The sequence below is a fragment of the Periplaneta americana genome, chromosome 10 (genome assembly GCF_040183065.1).
Source record: "Periplaneta americana isolate PAMFEO1 chromosome 10, P.americana_PAMFEO1_priV1, whole genome shotgun sequence".
NCBI classification, from domain to species: Eukaryota; Metazoa; Arthropoda; class Insecta; order Blattodea; family Blattidae; genus Periplaneta; species Periplaneta americana.
The window spans coordinates 94,925,027-94,945,152 of record NC_091126.1 but is presented as its reverse complement, the minus strand read 5'-3'; the positions used below and the strand labels follow the sequence as shown (position 1 = coordinate 94,945,152).

At 34.0% G+C, this 20,126-nt stretch overlaps 1 protein-coding gene across 3 annotated transcripts in view; it reads left to right on the top strand.

The window, feature by feature from the left end:
• The window catches only part of Tdg (Thymine DNA glycosylase), a 242,197-nt gene that overhangs the window by 143,063 nt on the left and 79,008 nt on the right, over positions 1 to 20,126 (top strand). For 2 of the 3 annotated variants that reach the window (XM_069837946.1, XM_069837947.1), the window contains exon 5: positions 3,540 to 3,609. The exons of the other annotated variant lie outside the window; for it this stretch is intronic. In XM_069837946.1, the coding sequence (XP_069694047.1) occupies positions 3,540 to 3,609 (70 nt within the window). The remainder of the gene's footprint in view (positions 1 to 3,539; positions 3,610 to 20,126) is intronic. 3 annotated transcript variants of the gene reach the window in all.

Here is a 20,126-nt window from a genome sequence, read left to right as displayed (position 1 = left end):
CAAAGAACTGATCAAAGATACATACATCTAAAATTGCTTCTATACCAACCCATAGGAATTGAAGAGTGGGAAGACTAATGACATTGTTAGTATTGTTGTTGTTATTATTATTATTATTATTATTATTATTATTATTATTATTATTATTATTATTACCATCCCTTCATCCCTTAATTGCTTTCCAGCACTTGAAAATTTTGAAGAGCATAGGCATATACCATCAGTGTTCTCTACATTCGCTATTGCTGTTAGTATCCCTCTGCAGTTATTTGTCTTCCCTTCAGCACAGACTACAAAGGTAATTTTTATTCATAGAGTAGTGTTACATCTGAATTTAATATCTGTGTTTTCAAGTCAATCTGATTTAATTTAGTCTAGCTTATATATAAACTTTGCTTTGTGCACAGCACCTCCACCTCTTCCAACTAGATTGTCCTATCATAAAAAAATAAAAATGTATTCATTAATTTGTTTCAGCTATTGATTGAACTCAAAATATTTTCTCCAAATCTTTTGTTCATACTGGGATACATTGTAACATATATTTGCTTCTTACGCCAATTCTTGCATTCCCGAAATGTTAAAATATAATTAACTAACTTATTTACGTAACGACTCTTGCTCTGGTCACATCATTCAGAATTCGTAAGATGACGACATTGAGTAATGCTGTGACGAGTTTGATGGAACGAACTGACTGCTTTCAGAAAACCTGCATTAAGCAACTTCACCACAAATCTAACAATATGCCAAGAATCTGATTCTACAGTAGTTTCTTTTAAGAGACACTGGAGTGTCACTAGCCTATTGTTTGATTCTGACATAAAACAGTAACTGAAATGAAAGATCATCATTTTAGTGTTAGTAGGTTTATTTACAGCTACTTCTTTCCAATCTGGTGTAAGATGTGATTTCTAAGTATTGGATAAATACAGGTTCATTCATATTATATCCTTCAAATGCTCTTGGCATGTGGATCTGCTCTTCGTTATACAGAGCAATTCATATAAACCTTTACCATTTTAATGAGTAATTTCCCTTTGGGTGTTAGTATAAATTTGTAATTGAATCTTATGATGTCCATAGTTCTAGGAGAATTTATATTGGTACTCCTGACACACTGGACGACAGTCGTGCCCTGGTTACCATTATAAATTCTCCCAGAACCACAGAGATCATAATATTCAAGTTTATACTAACTCCCAAAGAGAAATTATAAGTGATTAAAACGGTAAAGGTTAGTATGGATTTCCTGTAGTATACTTCATTACATTTTGCCAGTTACATTTCTAAATGTTACCCATGCAAAAATTAAGACAAAAGGCATCAGTGAGTTACCTATAAGCAGCACTTAATTCCATGGCTGTGTTATGACTTATGAGTTTCCTTTTGGTGCATCACCTGTATATATGCTGCCTAAGATGATATAACAATAAGATAATGCAGGACAAATAAAAGACATTTGTACTCACTCAGTTCCTATGGAAGGGTGTTAAGTTTTCTGATGGGTCTGGTATTCAGTATGAGCGAGAAATTCTTTTGTAGTGGACGTATGTATAATTGGAGTGGATATTTCTTTGCTTACTACAACAGTGAGTGTTATGTTTCTCATGTATTACACTTCTCAGTCATTCCATATTGCGTGATTTTGTAAGAAAATTTTGATAAAGATTGCATTGAACAAGAAAAAATGGTACGAGGAAGTGACGTGTTTTCACCCATGAAATCCCTAAACAGTATAACATTTTCTGTAGAACATTTTAAAATAAAGCTATGTGTTATGTTTTCTTAATGTAATAATAATTAAAGGTAATGATGAATAACTGCCCAACAGATTCTTTTGTGATTATCTTATGGCCTGCATGATGACAGGTGATAGTGAAGTTGCAGACAGTGAAAGTGCTGCTTAGCAGTAAGGAAATAAAATTGTTTCACTGTAATTTTAGTGAAAAAACACTACAAGAAAAGTGTAATATATTAGCTATGTCTTCAAAATATGTGGTCTGACAGTAGAGATTTTGTTGAAAACTGAGTTTAATACTACAATGCTACTTTGTATACAGTGTTCATTTTTATTTCATTTTATAATTTTTTTGGCACACATTGAAATTTCTCATAATTCAATATTTTCAACATTATTTCAACATTATTATGTAAACATTCGCTTTTGCAATTTCTTGAGGTTTCTGTTAATTATTTTAAAACACTTATCGCATGTTTTGATGTTTCAAATAGGTTGATGTTCTTTCATGTGCCTTCTACACCTAAATTTCTACATAAATCCGCAATTTGTATAAGTTCTTTCATTCCCTTATTAAGGAGAAATGTATACAATTAAAATGACTTAACAATAACAATAAAAAATGAGGAAGAGGAAGAAATCAATACGACAAACAAATTTAACGAATGTACAAACATTATTATGAAAACTCTTATTTTATTACCACACGTTAATATTGCATGTTATTAATACGGCACTACTAATATGAATATAAAGTTAACAAATTATGGTTGGGTGGAGTGTGAAAACTCTATTTTAATGTAAATTTGGATAATTTTCTGTTACACCTGAGGCAAATAGACTGAGAGGCAAGGGAGTTAAGGAGAATAGGAGAGAGTAGAAATATATATTAAAGATGTTTATACACAAAGTTAATAAGAAAAATGTTACTGAATATGCTCTTGGTCTTCCATCAAGATAGTGCAATTCTCATAAATTTGTTTTGCATATGTAAATTGTATGTTGGTTCTGATAAAGTACTTTTGCGGTAATGCTTATCTTCAAAATATGTGATATTTTCAAAAGAATTTTTTTTCTGTTTGAAAGAGTAGTAATAAGAAAACTATGATTATATATACATCACAATTTTTTTTCAGTTAAGAAAAACAAAGAACACGAAAGGGGACTCAATTTTTCTTCTGAAGAAATATTACAAATGAAACTAATATAAAACCAGCAGTCATTTTGGAAATTGAATTATAATTTCATAAAATATGTATTAAAATGAATGCACCTTCTTGCAAATATTACATACATCTAAGTTAGTATGTCATTATCTTGTGCTGTCTTGATAATATTAATAACCTTATATAACAACGTTTACTTATACTATTACCTTTTTGATATGTTTTAAAAAATATTTAGCTTAAATTCTGTATTCGAAACAACATAAAATAACTTATATCCATGTAAATGTGTATGATTCTTAAATGTTTTATTTTCTTATAAACAATGTTTCTTGTATATAGTCTAGTTCAAAAGAAAACCTTATTTTCATATAGATATGTGATATTTTTAACTGTTGCACTTCAGAACCATTTTGTAGTTTGAGATAATTTACTTCAGTCAAATGAAATGGTTGATGAATTTTCATGTTTCATATTTTGAGAGAAAATTCGAAATTATTTGAGTAACACTAGAAAGTGATTTGCAGTAAGATACACTAATTTTAGCGATGGGATGATGTTATTTTTAAGCCGAATGTAGTGTTGTCATCCATTTCTATTACAGTGATACTAAACCTTTTCCCTTGGTACAGATCGGAATCAACCCTGGGCTGTTTGCAGCCTATAAAGGCCACCACTATGCTGGACCTGGCAACCACTTCTGTAAGATATTTTTGATAGTCTCACTACATATATCACTGTTAAGTTGATGAAACATTTTACTACAATACTTCAGTTTTATTAACGTTTTGGGTAAAGTACCACAAGGTGGAGCTGTTGATAGTAAGTAAAGTTATAATTTGCTTCAAATCTTCAGATACTGTACCTAGCATGAAAAATATTTTATTGCACTATATGTTCTATTTTATGTACGAATATGATATGTGATGTGTGTCTGTTTTTTTTTAGTAAAATAATAATTGTGTAATGTTTCTAGCGTTATTTCCAGCAATGCTGCACTTAAATAAAATGTCATCTAGGACGATTTTTCAAAAGTTACAATTTTATTGCTAGTTTCGTACCATAATGAAGACAGTTCGGGACAAACCTTAACATCCTTTCTTTCTGGAAGTGGCAAAGAAACCTCCCCCTTCCAACTATTTACTTAAAGGCACCCCCCTCAGACCGACAAAGGAACAATAGTGACCACACCCTTGTTAAGGAAAAAATTCGGTATTTACAATTATTTGACCAATACAAATTTCTCATTTGTGAGAGTTTCTAGCCAGTAGAGGATAGAAATTTCAAATGTATTTTAAAAATGTTGTCTCATTTTAGGAACAAGCTGTTTAAGGAGGAGAGGATGCTAACCACATTGTCAAGAAAATTATCGTGTTTCATATCAGGGAGGTCGGGGATTTTTGTCTCCATAATAACTCACTTCCCCCCTATCCAAGAAGCCAGATGCTAAGGCCTAGTCCACAATAAATCGGGAACAGAAACGACAGCGAAAACAAGAACGCAAAAATTGTTAAAATAAATATGTTTAAATGTGAGCATTCACAATTAACGAGAAGCTTGCCGGAGCCCAGGAACGGGAATGTGAAAGTTGGCGAAGTTTTAAATTTGCCATTCTTGTTTCCTATCAAAGCCTACTAGATTCACTCTGTTGTCATCATAAAACTATTTGATTGTCGTATAGTTTGTAACAAGGAGCCAGTGACATAATTTCTTCACCCATTGTTTCTAACTAACTCAGAAATTCAGTAGAATCAGTTTCAATATATGCTACGTGTATATGTGACCAGATTACCACGTCAATTGAATTTGTATATATTTGTGTCAAATTTGGTAGTTGGTTAACCTGTATTTATGTTGGTTGACTTGCACTTACGAGAACATCATTGGTCAATTATACACAAATAACATTAGGATGCGTAATATCGACTTTACATATCGTTATTGATATACATATCGATATGTATAGTCGTTTCCATTCTTGGTTTATTGTGAATAAAAAATCTTCATGTTCACCTCTGCCACTTCCCATTCTCGTTCTGGTTCCGGTACCCGGTTTATTGTGGACCAGCCTTAACAGACCATTAATTTCGATTCCCCCTCCTTAAATGCGTACATACAGTATTCTGGTACAACAGTAAAACAAACAAAGCTAAAGTTTGCAAATGTTGATAGAAACTGTGGCTGTATGTGCAGTGCAGTTAAAGTGGTGCGGAAGTTTCTGAGCCCAAAAACGAAGAAGAAAATTCAAATTCTGGCCCTTCATCTCAAAGAACTCCTACAAAGGAGAATTCAAATTCCGGTCCTTCATTTCAGAATACCCTCACAATTAAAAAAACATGTTATTGGAGAAGGTGGGAAATTGCGGACACAGACTGTGAAGATGGTGAAAAAAATTAGAAATGCAGTGCATCCTCTAGATGATAATGGGACATTTTAATAAATAATAATTTAAATAAATTAACTGTGGATGCAACAGGTGTAGGTATTAATCATGGTGAAGAAAATTTCATCCCTCAATCACTACAGCTATCAGACTCAACTAAACAACACAAGAAGAAGAAGAAGAAGAAGAAGTCTAAATTCTTTTTTGACTGAATTGATATCTCTTCTCGTGTCCTATTGCACAGAACAATTTAAGAGTGTTATCGAAATGGCATATAACCCACCTACTGCAGAGAACTTGATTCAAGCCATGTGGGAAATACTACGGGGACTGAATATGAATTTCCATGTGTGAAAAAAGACCATGCATAGACTTTCGTTTACCATGGAATTCCAATATGGCTTTATGAAAAGAAAGTTCACTACAGCTGAATACAATGAAATTACTTGCCATTACTAATACTTGGATAATATTCAGTGACTTCTAGAGAAGGATATAAAGATGCATATTTAGACGAGACATGGTACAATAGTTAGCAACTCCTGTCGAATGAAAGGTTCATCAGACTACACAGACAATTGTGTGATGTAAACTTCAGACCACAAGTACGATAGAATTATCATCACACAATGTGGCAGAAGATCAAGGATTCATAGATGATGCTATCTATGTTTTTGACCCATAGAAAGATGGCTGATGCTTCAGTTGATTATGTTACACATAATGTAGAAATTTTCGAAAATTGATTTAAAAATAGTCTTACAATGTTTATAAGAACGTCTGCAATTGTATTAGATAACTTCTTATGTCATGATCAAATTCTCAATCCTATACCTTCAACCTCTTGGAGAAGAGATTTCATTATACAGTGAAACCTTGGTAAGACACTCTTCAGGGAACCGCATAAAAATAGCGTATTAAACAGGACCGCGTATTAGTGAAAGTGGGTCATTTTTGGATTTTTTAAATTTTAACACAAAGGTATGAATCAGCATAAACATTTGTTGAAGAAATGTAAGGATTAAATACTGTAATTATGCAGGATAGAAGGTTATTTTACTTTCGTTCCTTTCAGAAAATGTCAGAACAAATACACTGTCTTATCAATTAAAGTGCCCCTTTATTAAAAAGTAAGAAACTGTTTTCTGTCTTGCACTTGATCCAGTACTATGAATAAATTGCGTTTTTCCACATGATTTAAATCGGAAGTGGCATCAGTAATTTGACTACTAGAAACATTAACGAATTTACGAATCACAGATATTGCAGCAAGGGCTTCATTGCAAGAAGGATTTCGAGTGTCTATCGCTTCCACTTCCTCTTTGTGAAGTCTTTACTGACATAGTGATTTAAAACTGTCAGCAAGAAAGACAGGCTCTAAATACAGTAATCTTGCAGGTACTCAAGAGTCGCATTCCATTCTATTGCATTCACTAAACAGAGATGACGCCTACAAATCCTTGAATATGCAGGTGGTAGTGGTAAATGTAGAAGTCCAGGAAAATTTTCTCAGTATCCTTTAAAGTACGATATTTTAGAATTTTCAGCAGATGAAAGAGTGTATTAAACGGGGTGATGAGTGTATTAAGCGATGGGTTTTACATGGTTTTATATAGGGATGTTAAGGGAGCGGATGAAAAGAGCGTATTTACATATAATTTTTAAATCGATTATAAATACCATCTTTTGAAATTAAAAAAAAAATCATCTCCCAAATTCTTAAAAATTCCCTGCAGATTATACAATTTCATTTATACCACTCACAAGGTCTTAATTAAGAATATGCCATATGCTAACTTTAACTAAAATCTTTTATTTATGAGTTTAATTTTAAGGTTATCTTTTAAGATTTTATTTTATAATTGATATCAACGGTGCTTAATTAATACAATTTATTTTTATAACAATTTTCATCTTTAATTCATTATATTTGCTATTAATTTCCAGATCCTCGTGATCATCCTTAATTAAGGCCAGATGATTTATTTTTCTTTAAATCTCTCTCTCTCTCTCTCTCTGCAGGTGCACAGAATTTCAGTTCCTTATCTGTGTCTATATTATTTGCTAATTTATAGTTTATGTTTCCTTTGTTTTGCTTTAAACGGTTTGTGTTTAAGTTTATTATTTTTAAATCTTTACATGTACTTACTTATTTTTGCCTCTAATAAATTTAATTTCCTAAATAACATGGTCGCAACAGTGGAAGGGTCCATAACGTGATGTATTAGCAAAAGAACCTGCAACCCTGTGATGTCTGACGTTTGGCATCTGTTAAAGTTGCTTTCAGGCAGGAGGATGGGATGAGGACGTTAAGGCTTGTCCTGGAGTATACACAGAACTCTTTTGTGAAATATCAGCTCTGTTGATAACAAATATATGAGAGCTGTTTGGAATACTCGTTATCCTATCGCTGTTTTTATAGCCATTGTGCTCTCATAAATGTTTAATTTCTCAATAATATTCAGTACCTTGATAGTTTTTTTATGCCGGCAAGTACTGTGATGCGGAAATTTTAATGTAGATTTCATATGCTATAGATTTTATAGCTTAGTTACTGTGTGTTGTAACATGAAATCGTAGACTCCCATGGGATAACCACATTCGTTTCGACATACGATAGGCATGTGACTAGGAAAATGTGGTAAAAATGAGAGGTTAATGTAGGCTACATGTACATGTTCTGTGCATTATAAATGAGGATTCTTTAGTTTTTATTATTTGTTGTGGTTGTTTTGGTGTAATTACAGACTTTTGTGTTTATTGCACTATAATAATGCTTTTCAACTCTCGGTATATACAGTATGCTGCGGGTATACAGAGAAGTTGTTTACAAATGCAATGAAACTTGGGAAATTGGATTACTAGCGAGGCATCTGTCTCCAGCAGTGCACTCTTATTTCTGTAGTGTTGACAGATATTGGTAATACAGTAGACTCTCTCTTATCTGCGGTAGTGGAGTGTAGAAATTGCGTGGATAATGAAAAATAATGGATAATCCAAATACATTATATAAAATGCGCAGCTGTAATATATTTATACCATTCATAATTATTTATATGGAACTACATAATAAAGTTAGTTACTTTAGTAAACTCGTAATGGTTATAAGAACATTTTATGAAGGATGGAAATGTAATATGTTTATAAAATAATTAAATGTTTATTTTTAAAAAATTGGTGCCATGGATAAGCCATAGAGTTGTTAATCGTCACACAAATAATCAATTTCTTATTTTAGTAGGTTATTTTATGACGCTTTATCAACATCTTAGGTTATTTAGCATCTGAATGAGTTGAAGGTGATAATGCCGGTGAAATGAGTCCGAGGTCCAGCACCGAAAGTTACCCAGCTCATATTGGGTTGAGGGAAAACCCCAGAAAAATCCTCAGCCAGGTAACTTGCCCCGACCGGGAATCGAACCTGGGCCACCTGGTTTCGTGGCCAGACATGCTAACCATTACTCAACAGGTGTGGACCAAATAATCAAGTATTCATTGTATTTGGAAGATCAAACCAATAAAATTGGTACATAGTCATGTGGCTGTGATAAGAAAATGATGTATAATTTTCAGCAACAACTTTTTATATGAATCACACATTAACTGATTTTCATGGAGAAATTCTTTTTTAAATTGTCAAAGGAAGTTACTGGACTAGATACTGGAAGTCCCTGAGCACATTTTAAATTGGAAGTATGGTGTGCCACCAGTGCAAACAAGTTTATTGCCCTTTTTTTGAGGTGGATAGTATAACTAGAAAGATATATTGTCGTGATTTTTACTGTATTTTTTGCCAAAGTATTGGGGAAGATAGTAATAGTGCTTAATTTTTGCAATTTAGCCATACTTCATGCATGGCCAATCTTTCAATAATGTAATTTGTTATGTCTTTGATGATCACGGTTTGATTCATTTGTGTGAATATTCTCTAATTGAAATCCATTGAGATTTGTTCCTTGAGGAATCATTAAAGTAATGTGCATGAGAATAATCCTCATTTTCTAGATGAACTTAAAGAAAATATCAAGGTAGAAACTAATCAAATTTAATGTGAAGAACTTAATTGAGTTTCGAGAGTGTGTTCTGAAAATTAGAAGTGTGCATACAGGTAAATGGCCTTCTCGACCATATAATGTAAATAACAGATACGCACATTTCTACTTTTAACATCGAAAGAGCAACTGACGTAGTTCAGGCAGTAGCGCATTTGTCTGCTGATCTGAAGTTGTACTCAGGTGTGGGTTCGATTCCCGCTTGAGCTGATTAGCTGTTTGGGTTTTCTCAGAGGTTTTCCCCAACTGTAAAGCGAATGTCGGGTAATCTGTGGCGAATTCTCGGGCTCATCTTGCTATCACCAATTCAATCGACGCTAAATAACCCAGTAGTTGACACAGCGTCATTAAAATAACCAAGTAAAAAATCTCAAAAGCAGGTCACAATTTGCTTGGAAATGGCTGTGTTCTGTAAAAGGGAATAACTTTCTGGTAAACAGCAGAGAGTGGCATTTGTAAAGAACTTCTTGTTATTTAAATAATATAAACTGCATCTTAAAAATGGAATTAGCAAGTGCATAAATACATCTTTCTTGAGATCATGGTGTGCAGTGATAAAAAAAATTCTGTATTAGTGTGTACCTGTAATTTTTATTTTAAATCAAATCCTTTTGCTAATTGGCATTTTGTCTTATATATATATATATATATATATATATATATATATATATATATATATTTTTTGCATGGATGATTTACGACCTACTTATAAAATGATTTAATATTTGAATTATAACAAATATACAAAAAGTCGTAGGATGAGAATGCTGACTTCATTAACAACGTTGCTTAGAGGTTATATGCCTGAATATAAATTTGGAGAGAGGGTAAGTAATTTTTACTGAAGATAAAAATTTTACGTAAATATGAAAACACAGTAGTCCTATTATATAACATGCTTCTGGAACTTATTTGTATCAGTATGTGGTGTCTCAATTTCCAAGGATATTATTAGATTATAATTCTTCACTTCATTAAGAAATTCATTTTAATTTATGATTGTATGAGATAGGATTATTCAGGAAATATTGTGATGATGTAAATAGTCGGTTTAAATAGTTGGTCAAACTATACAATTTCAGCAGTCCCAACAAAAGAGTACTTTGAAATGTTTCTATATATAAGTACATATTATGTATCTTTTAGTGGTAGCTGTTATTTGTCTTTATCATAGGATGGATTTTGTCCATAATACCTACAAGTCAGTTTATCTGGAATGTATGCATGTAGTATCTTTCAGTGTATACATACTGAAAAGTAATAATATATTGTTTGTAGTTTGTGGCAAAAAATAACACCAAGTGACTGTTCAATTGAAAGTGTCTTCAGAGTTCTTCTTCTTCCTTCGCTTGCTCTTTTACCTTACAGAGAAAATGTTGACAGTGTCAGTATAGGTTGTATATGCAGGGATAAATTTATTCCAGAAAAAGTATCGGTAATTGTGAATAAATAAAAAATTCAGATTCAAATCATAAACATCTGCAGCAAGGAGATACAGGCTATAAAGATATTTACATTATATTAATTAGTGCATGTGAATGTATAGTTATAATGCTTTTCACGTGACTTAGTTTATATGTCTCACCTTCTTCATGGCTACAATATTTTGTCTGGTCACATGCAATATTTAACTTAGTATAGCAACTGAGTTTTAACATTACAACTAGGCAATGTTGCTTAAGTGTAAATGGCTTGTATTCTGGGCGGCTAACAAGATGCGCCCTCCATGAAGTAAGTCGCATGAATAGAAGTATAGTTGGTATAAATGATGGCAGTAGTCCTGTAGGCCAACTGTTATTGTAAGTGTAGTACACCAGTCATTCCTTCCAGAATTTTTAGACAATATATGTGACTCAGTTTAAAGCAAACTCTCTAATAAATATTGTGCATACATATTATGACAAAATTTGTCTAATTTACATTATTTTGCTGCACAAACATCACTAATGGAGTGTTAGATCCGTTCAGTTTCAGCTAGTTGGAACCATCCATTACTGCAATATTGCCGATTTCATGTTGTCACTTTTCTTTAGTCACTGATGATTTGCAGTTTTTTTTATAGAAATCAATAAGGAACACCATAACCTAATTAGCAATAAACTCTAAAATAATCAGTCTACATCAGGTTTCTCAGCATCAAAACACTCAAACTTACTTTTACAGAATATCACTTCCATAAAAATTGTATATTTAACTAAACTTCCATCTTTTAAGTTTCATTGGGCTTATATACACTGGCCCCCAGAGCACACCAGGAAAAACAGGAACATTATAACAGTACTTATTACTTCCAGTAATACACATCTTGATACCCGGCCCCGGAACAATTTTTCCCTCGAAATTATTCAAACCAACTTTACAGGGAATTATACCTGATAGTTTGATTTGCATAATACACATCTTGTTCATAATAATAGCAACTCTCCCTGTAACTACTTTTCGTATACTTAAGAAGTCGTACCTTAGGAACAGTACAGGAAAGGAGTGCCTTAATGGGCTGACTCTCATGTACAGTTTCCCTGGAAAAGGATGAGACGATTGAATATTCCCAAGTCTCAGATGTAAGACACTGCGCATGATCAGAGACCAGAGCACCGATACACAAGATAACAAATATTGAGTTACTTAAATCCAGGCTATTTGGTTTGTTACTAGCATCGTTCCGAAATTCACTTCAAAAACTGCAAAAAATATGATAATATTACTTAACTAAAATATAAATGTATACATAAATCGTGTAGTTAAATCGACAATGGACCGTCATGGCTAGATCGACACTCCGCACAGAAAAGAAAACTTTCATGTCGTTTCAATAGCTCAGACGGTAAGACTACTGCGTGTTGTGTAGAAGAGTACGAGTTCGATTCTTACTCTACACAACGATTTTTTTTTTATCTAAATAATGTTGAAATAGCTAAGTAACGTTGAAATAGAGTTTTACGAAGTCCTGAGATTAAGTGTTAATGATCGCAAACAATACAAAATTACAAGTTATAATATTATAAACGTTAATCTAATGAATGCATTTATACACACACACATATATACAATGTAAATGCATATATATTAAAAACTAACAATTAAAATTAAATTTAAAAATATATATAATAGACAAACTTTTACAAAGGTTTAGAATCCTTAGGCTATGTCATTTGCTGCGTAATTATTACAATATTTTATTAGTAGCTTTCCCATATGTGTAAGAAATGCACTCGCACAAAACAATTTTTGTTAAAAGTATGGCCTTGGATTATTTCATTCTCACCCCTTCAGTTAATTTTAACTATTTTATCTACATGTTTGCAATATTGTTTAATTTAAGTGCATTCAATTTTATTCATGTTATGATTGAATGTATAAGCACTGTTGCTGTTATTGACTAATTACATATATTAATACTAATTATTAAATGCATCTGTTAAGTAACCAATTGCAGTATCTTTTGCAAAATCTTGAATGTTTAAGTTGTCAATAATATTTCTGTACTATATAATATAGTACGTTAAAAGAATTTGCAATAGATTTGGGATCCTCTACTTTATAATCATTGGTTTTAATGAAAAAATATTTTCTTTCTTAGGATATCTACAAGTTTAAATTTAATAATATTCCCAATAGGTTTAATTGCATTATCTGAATTTTGTACTTTTCTATTCAAATATATTCTATTTCCCTCTTTCATAATTTTTGAATAATTACACTGTACTTCTTGCAGTATTTAAGAACATGAGGATCATTACATTGCAACTCATTACATATAGATTCTTCTTTTTAATACATGAGATTTTGAAGTCCCTGCGCTATCTACATGTTTTTACTTTTTAATTTTTTCACAACATTGAGTGGAGAACATCCACTGAAGTGATTATGAAATTAAGTGAAAAATTCAATACATTTACTCTTAATATCAGTAGTACCAGTATCATATATGTTTTTCCAAGATTCATTTTGTAGACATAAATGTAAATAATCACTAGATACAGCATTTATGATCCTTTCTTAGTTTTTAAATTAATATTTTGAAATTGTTCAGTGACATTGGAAACACTTAGGATTTGTTTATCATGTTCAGACAAGCCATTGATTATAGGTTCTGTCGAATAGGAATTCAGTCTAATTCTGTGTACAAAACATTTATCAATGGCTGTGCTACTTCAGCTTCTTTGCTGTGGGAAAATGACTCTGCGACCAAGGTTTCCAGTTTCAAGGAGTGAATTTAATTTACTTTTACGGAAAAGTTCCGAGAGATAATCTATGTTTATGTCACTACAGATCACAAATTCCATATGAGATTTCTAAAGTCTTTTCTTTACAAATTCAATGTTGGCTATAGGTATTAATAAATAGTGTAAGAAATATGAATGATTGTAGTTAGAAGTCTGATTTACATTATAAAAAGCAAGAAGTTACATTCCTCCGCAAGATTCGAACTTTCGATGATGGTTTTGTCTCCAACGCACAACCACAGACCTATTCAATGCTTATGTTAATAACCTACAATTTAGCTGTAGCAATGTGGTGTCATAACTTGGGATTTGTTTACTTAATGTAAATAGATTTAATTTGATTAGTTTCGCAACAACTGGACTTCCTGTTATATACTGTTATTTAGATATTTAATTTAGGGTTGATTTATTAACTCTTACTATGCAAGATGCCAGTTGCTTCAATAATTCTATATCACGTTAAATAGCCATTGTCCACACTAAAGTATTATCGTCATCCCTCATTTCTCATTGTAATGGCGAACCGACGTGACATGAGACAGCGAGTTATAGCTCTAGTTGAGGCTGAATATGGGGTAGATCTGCTGGCCGTTTGGTCGGTGTTCCTGGAAGTACAGCCGCGAGGTGGGTTCATCGTTACCAAAATTTGGGGGTGGTCGAAAATCGCTCTATTCCTGGGTGTCGGCGGATTTCTTCATTGGAAGACTATGCTCTCTTATTCGAGACAGTTCGACAGGACCCTTTTCTGACTGCTAACGAAATAAGAGCAGCATCTAACTTTCCTGGCTCTTCACAGACTGTGATCAGCAGGTTGAGGAACCGCGGTATTAGGAGCCGGAGGGCTGCGCAAATGGAAATATTGGGGGAAGCACAAGATGTCGACCGTCTTGCCTTCGCTACCAATCGAGTGGATTTCGATTGGTGAAATGTAATTTTCTCCGACGAAACAACCATCTCGAGTGATTACGAAGGTCCTGTCCGTGTCTATCATGAGGATGGTCTCCGACATGACCAGTGCTATGTGCACCGACGTGAAAGATGGGGGCGCTTTAGCATATCGTGTTGGGGGTGGACGTCTTACGATGGATCTGGCGTTATAGAACACATCGATGGCCGGTTTAATGCGGGAACTTACGAGCACATTCTGGAAAATATATTCCTTCCCTCCGCCCGAGAACATTTTCCCGAAGGAACATTGCTGTTCCAGTAGGATAACCATCCCGTGCACTATGCTGCAAGCATTCAAAGATGGTTTCAAAGGAGACCCGAGATCGAAATGATTAATTGGTCTCCGAAGTCACCTGATTTGAATGTCATCGAAAATTTATGTGCGGAATTGAAAAAGAGAAGGATAGCCACCTATGCCCACCGATGCCCTCGAAATCGAGACGAATTGTGGGATCAAGTTGTTGACACCTGGGAAGATCTCGCCGGGGATCAGAACTTATTCCACAATCTCGTGACATCCATGCCGGATCGACTTATAGCTGTAATAGAAGCTGATGGCATGTGGACAAGATTTTAAGTTAACAGGTCTCTTTTTGTTTCTTATGATTTTTGTTTGAAGAAGAATACTTTTAACTTCCAAGAAAGATTTTTTTTTTTTTGACGAGGTTCAGTCCACTTGTAAGTCCCAGAAATTGGGCATAAATTATTCCATATTTTTCGACAAATTAGACAGTCGAGGAACTCTGAACAAATTAATTACACCTCAATAAAAAAAAGTTTTCCCCGGGATTGAACACGAGACGTTTCGGTTATACGCAGTGGAACCGACACGCTACTATATGAGCTACCGAGACAAGACAGAGACAGCAGCAGTCCAGAATGTAGATCCCTTAGCAGGCATTTGCCATTCGGCACAGTGAAGCAATGATATTTTGTGACTCGAGCTATGTTGTGAAATCCTGGCCTTAAATGGCAGTCTTCTTCGTGATCCTTATTCTGGTCCTTGTCCTTGTAACAATTCTTGTACTATTTGTCATGTTATGTATCGTTACGTCGATATCGAGTGAACCGCGCTGAAGAAATTTAACTTCCGACGACCAAGAATCGTCTCATTCTTTTTCTGGGTAACTGTACATACATGAGGAAGTTTCTGTGAATGAAAATGATGTGCTCAAGAAACTAGTTAAGAAACGGATAAGGTGTCTGACTTAAGAGTATAATAAAAAAAATGGCTCTCGGTTATTTTGTTGCATAAATATTTTTCAATTCATTGCATGAAGCATTGTAATTAAAATTTAAATCTGTGTTTATCTATTCTTGATATCCCATGCTCAAGTGCTGTATAAGGGATATCTCATTCTAAGTGTATAGTTCATACTGATTCAAGATGAATAGTTTCTTGTATGTTTGTCCATTCTGCTTTTATTTTACCGTCATTTCCATTTCTATTTCTCGCACTTTTAATACCTCATACATAATCTATGTTTATATTTTGATACATCTATGACCATGAAGATGGGTGGGTATCAGTGGCATAACATATACTTTTGCAATGGGAATGCCAAGACTTTCTGGGGAAGAAAGCTCTACTGTAAATTTGCTGATCACGAAGTGGCAGTTCATTAATGTTTGTTTTTTTTTTCAAAACAGAAAAGAAGTATAAAAAGTAATAATTTTAAATTAATATGCATATACAGAGTGTAACAAAAGTTTCTGGTACAGTGAACATTTTACTTTGTTTCTTAATTTTTTTGTGGTAAATATCATAAAATAACGCCCACTTTATAGCTTAGTGAACAGTCCTTTCATTACTGTTCTTCAGTAGTCGGTATTACATCCTTTTTTTAAGACACTGCAACACAAGTCTACGAAAACTATCTTTGAGTCTTCCTGAGTAATGGACTCCCACTCTTCCAACACTCGGGCAATCAACTCATTGCGATTTCTTGGTCTGGGTGTTCGAAACACACTTTCTTGTAATCTGCTCCACAGGTGCTCTATGGGATTTAAATCTGGAGAATTTCCAGGCCAGTCTGTCCAGACTTTGATGCCAGAATTCTTTATTGTGTCCAATGTACTCTTAGCTGTGTGGGCTCTGGCTCCATCTTGCATGAGGAACGCAATATGTTGTTTTGGAAATTTAGTGGTATCCCTTAGAACTTTAGAATATGCTGGGAGAATGTGTGTACAATAATATTCGCCATTCACAGTTTTCTTCTTATTCACTATAACAAGTTGTGTCTTTCCATAACGTGAGATTCCTCCGGCCACCATAATCTTAACGCCAAACTTGGGTACCTGCGTAGGCTTTATAGAGGATGGATCCGCTGTTCGAATTCTGGCATTTTGACGATTCGGAATAGAGTGAAGTTCCACAAGTGACTCATCCGTGAACAGAATATGAGCCCTTAGAATTCTGGCAGCAGGTGCGTCCTCTGTGTATCCTTCTTTCAGCAACCTTTCACAAAATTTAATTCGATCGGATATGTTCTTTTCATCAGCATTGGCTTGATTCTTGGTACATAAGACCTCCGACCCTAGTCCTGACTACGACAATGCCTACTGATTGTCATGTGTGAAATGTTTTTGTTTATAGAGCGGTAGCACACCGAAAAATTCAGCCTTTTAGCCACAGCTCGAGTTCCTACACCAACCTTGTCCTTCACCCACTCTCTTATTTTTCTTTTTGTTTGAGGTGACACTTTGCTTGGTCGGCCTGATTGTTTAGCATCAGAAAGAGAACCATCCGTTTGATTCTTCCATTTTAAAACTGTTGTTGGTGACATTTTCGACAACCTGGCAATATCACATACTGATTTTCCAGTCTTGACCAAGGCTTGAACCTGAGACTGAGCATGCTCACGTTTTGTTGGTGCCATGGTGACCTGAACGATTAAAAATAAGTGTCAGTATCGTTTATTAAAATTACGCATTAAAATTACATTTAACTGGTTTATTATCCGGAAAGTATAGAAAAATAAAGATGTAACAATAATTCCTGGTACGTACCAGAAACTTTTGTTACATTTTTGTGTTACGAATAATTAATACTGAAAGAAGATGACACTTAATTTCAATCATACTACACGATAATTTATTGATTAAAGAATATAAAACAATACTCACCAGAATTAAAATCACAAATCACAGGAAAAATTTATGACCTCGTAATTTACACTGCCTAATTTTACTACAAATTAACTCACATTGTTAATATAGTGAACACCTGTCCTCAACAATGTGACATTTCCCGCCAAATTATTAATAAAGAATTGGATCACACCACAATCAAGTAGTACCAACTCCTGCATCATAAAATTTGGTCATCATTCCTGGGAAAATGGGAACTAAACAAGAGAATAATTTTAACAAACTGTACCAGAAACTTTTGTTACACTCTGTACCTTAAACAACTTTGTAGAGTAGAATCCCTCTTAATTGGCACCAAAGGGACCAGGCTAGTTCTAGATACGAGATTTTGCAGGATAATTGAATACATACCGGTATGTATAAAAGAAGTTCGTATTTCATGGTGCCAAATGTTGAAACTGCAGCCATATGAAACTTATTTCTCTATCACTTGCTCATAACTGAATAAACATAAAAGCTGTGTGGAGTTTCCTTATTAAAATACATCACACAACACAAATACAGCACTAATTCTAGGTTCGAATATTCACTGAAAATTGAAGTTCGTGCGAACTTCCTAATGTGGCAACACTGACGGCCCAAACATGACTAACTAAACATAAGAACTGTGTGAATTTTATTTATTAAAACACATTATACAACAAAAAATAACTACACTAATTTTAGGTTAGGATATTCACTGAAAATGAAAGTTCGTGCGAACTTTCTAATATGGCAACACTGACAGCCCAAACATAACTAAATAAACATAAAACTGTGTGAATTTTCTTTATTAAAACACCTCACACAACACAAATAATTCACAAAATTTTAGGTTCGAATATTCACTGAAAATGAAAGTTTGTGTGGACTTCCTAATGTGGCAAAACTGATGGCCCAGACTGTGACAATCTGGCGGATTTAAACTTTATTTTTTGTCCAGCCGAAAGTGCCATTGTTTTGGTATTGCTGGTTATTTGGGTGCCGATTATGAGGGATTTTACTGTATACAGAGTGTTTCCGAGGTGGTGTTACAAACTTTCAGGGATGATGGCGAAGGGCACATGTATCAATTTGAGAACCATGGTCCGGAAATGACTAAGTCGAAAGTTATAAGCAAAAACAGTTGTGTGGAAATGGAATTGTAATTGGGCACCACATGCCCTCCTTCCCTTAACTTTTGGAACAGTCGTGAAAAAATGGTATGGACCGGATGTCTCCTATGTGGGTACTTGAGTCGATACAATCTGTGAGCTTGTCTACTGTTCCCATTGGCTCATTCGTATTCGAAAATCAGGTCTGCTTATTCTGCTCACATGTACTCCTTCATTTCACTAGGACTGATCAACTGGACACTGCAACTTGTACACATACACTGCTGTCTACAGACGTGCATATCAGGACCGACCATGTATGTTACACATTACACTATCTGCATTGCTTTAGTGTAGTTTCCTGTCCCCATCCCTCAGACAGCGCACTGAATGGAATACTGTAAGTAGACAATGTAAACAATGTCAGATGAATACAGTATGTGTAAGATGTACAGATAAATACACATGAATAAGGTGTACAGAGGAATGAAATTATTTCATTTCCACAGAACTATTTTTGCTTGTAACTTTCGACTCGGTCATTTCCGGACCAGGGTTCCTTATCTCAAATTGATACATGTGCCCTTCGCCATCATCCCTGAAAGTTTGTAACATCATCTCGGAAACATCCTGTATAAATTTCAGTTGCTTTTCTACTTCTCTGCAAAAACATCTAAAAACTTTCCAACAAACTATGTATCAGATGCAAGCTCACCCAGAATTCTCTTTTGAATTGCAAAAGAATTTAAACATGATAGGTGATCGTTGTTCATGGAGTTTCTGAGGTAAGCTTTGATTCTCTTGAAGGTAGCCTACTCATGCTTCATTCACTGCTGACTGTAGTTGTAGGATTGTTGGAATAAGCAGAGTAATTTCGTTACTTTCTCACAAATGGAGACTAAACCATTTGCTGTAAAATATTTTAAATGCTCTGACTAATTTGCATACACATTACGAGTATGTAATTCATTTTGTAGCTGGTGACAGTTTTAAAGAACTGATACAGCTGTACTAAATTATCCACTTTATCCTGGGCCAATTTTTATTGTATTTATTTATTAATGCTTTGCTATAGTCCTTAAAATTTGTTTCCACTTACCAATTCCACAAAGTCTAAATGATAAATGTCTTCAAATCTAGTTTTCATTTGAACAGTCTGGTATCAATCACTTCAAATGCCAACTGTCTCAGGTTATCCTTTATTGTAGTGCTATACATCAAATTTTCATTCAATTTAATTCTTTCCACGAAACACCTACATGTAAAACTCTCTTTCTTCAAGCTCTCTTTATTCTTTATATTTCCTTATGACGGGTTGCTGACTGCAGGATATTGACGAGAGGATCAGTGCAGATAGAACAAGTTGCGAGAACACAGAGCAAGATCC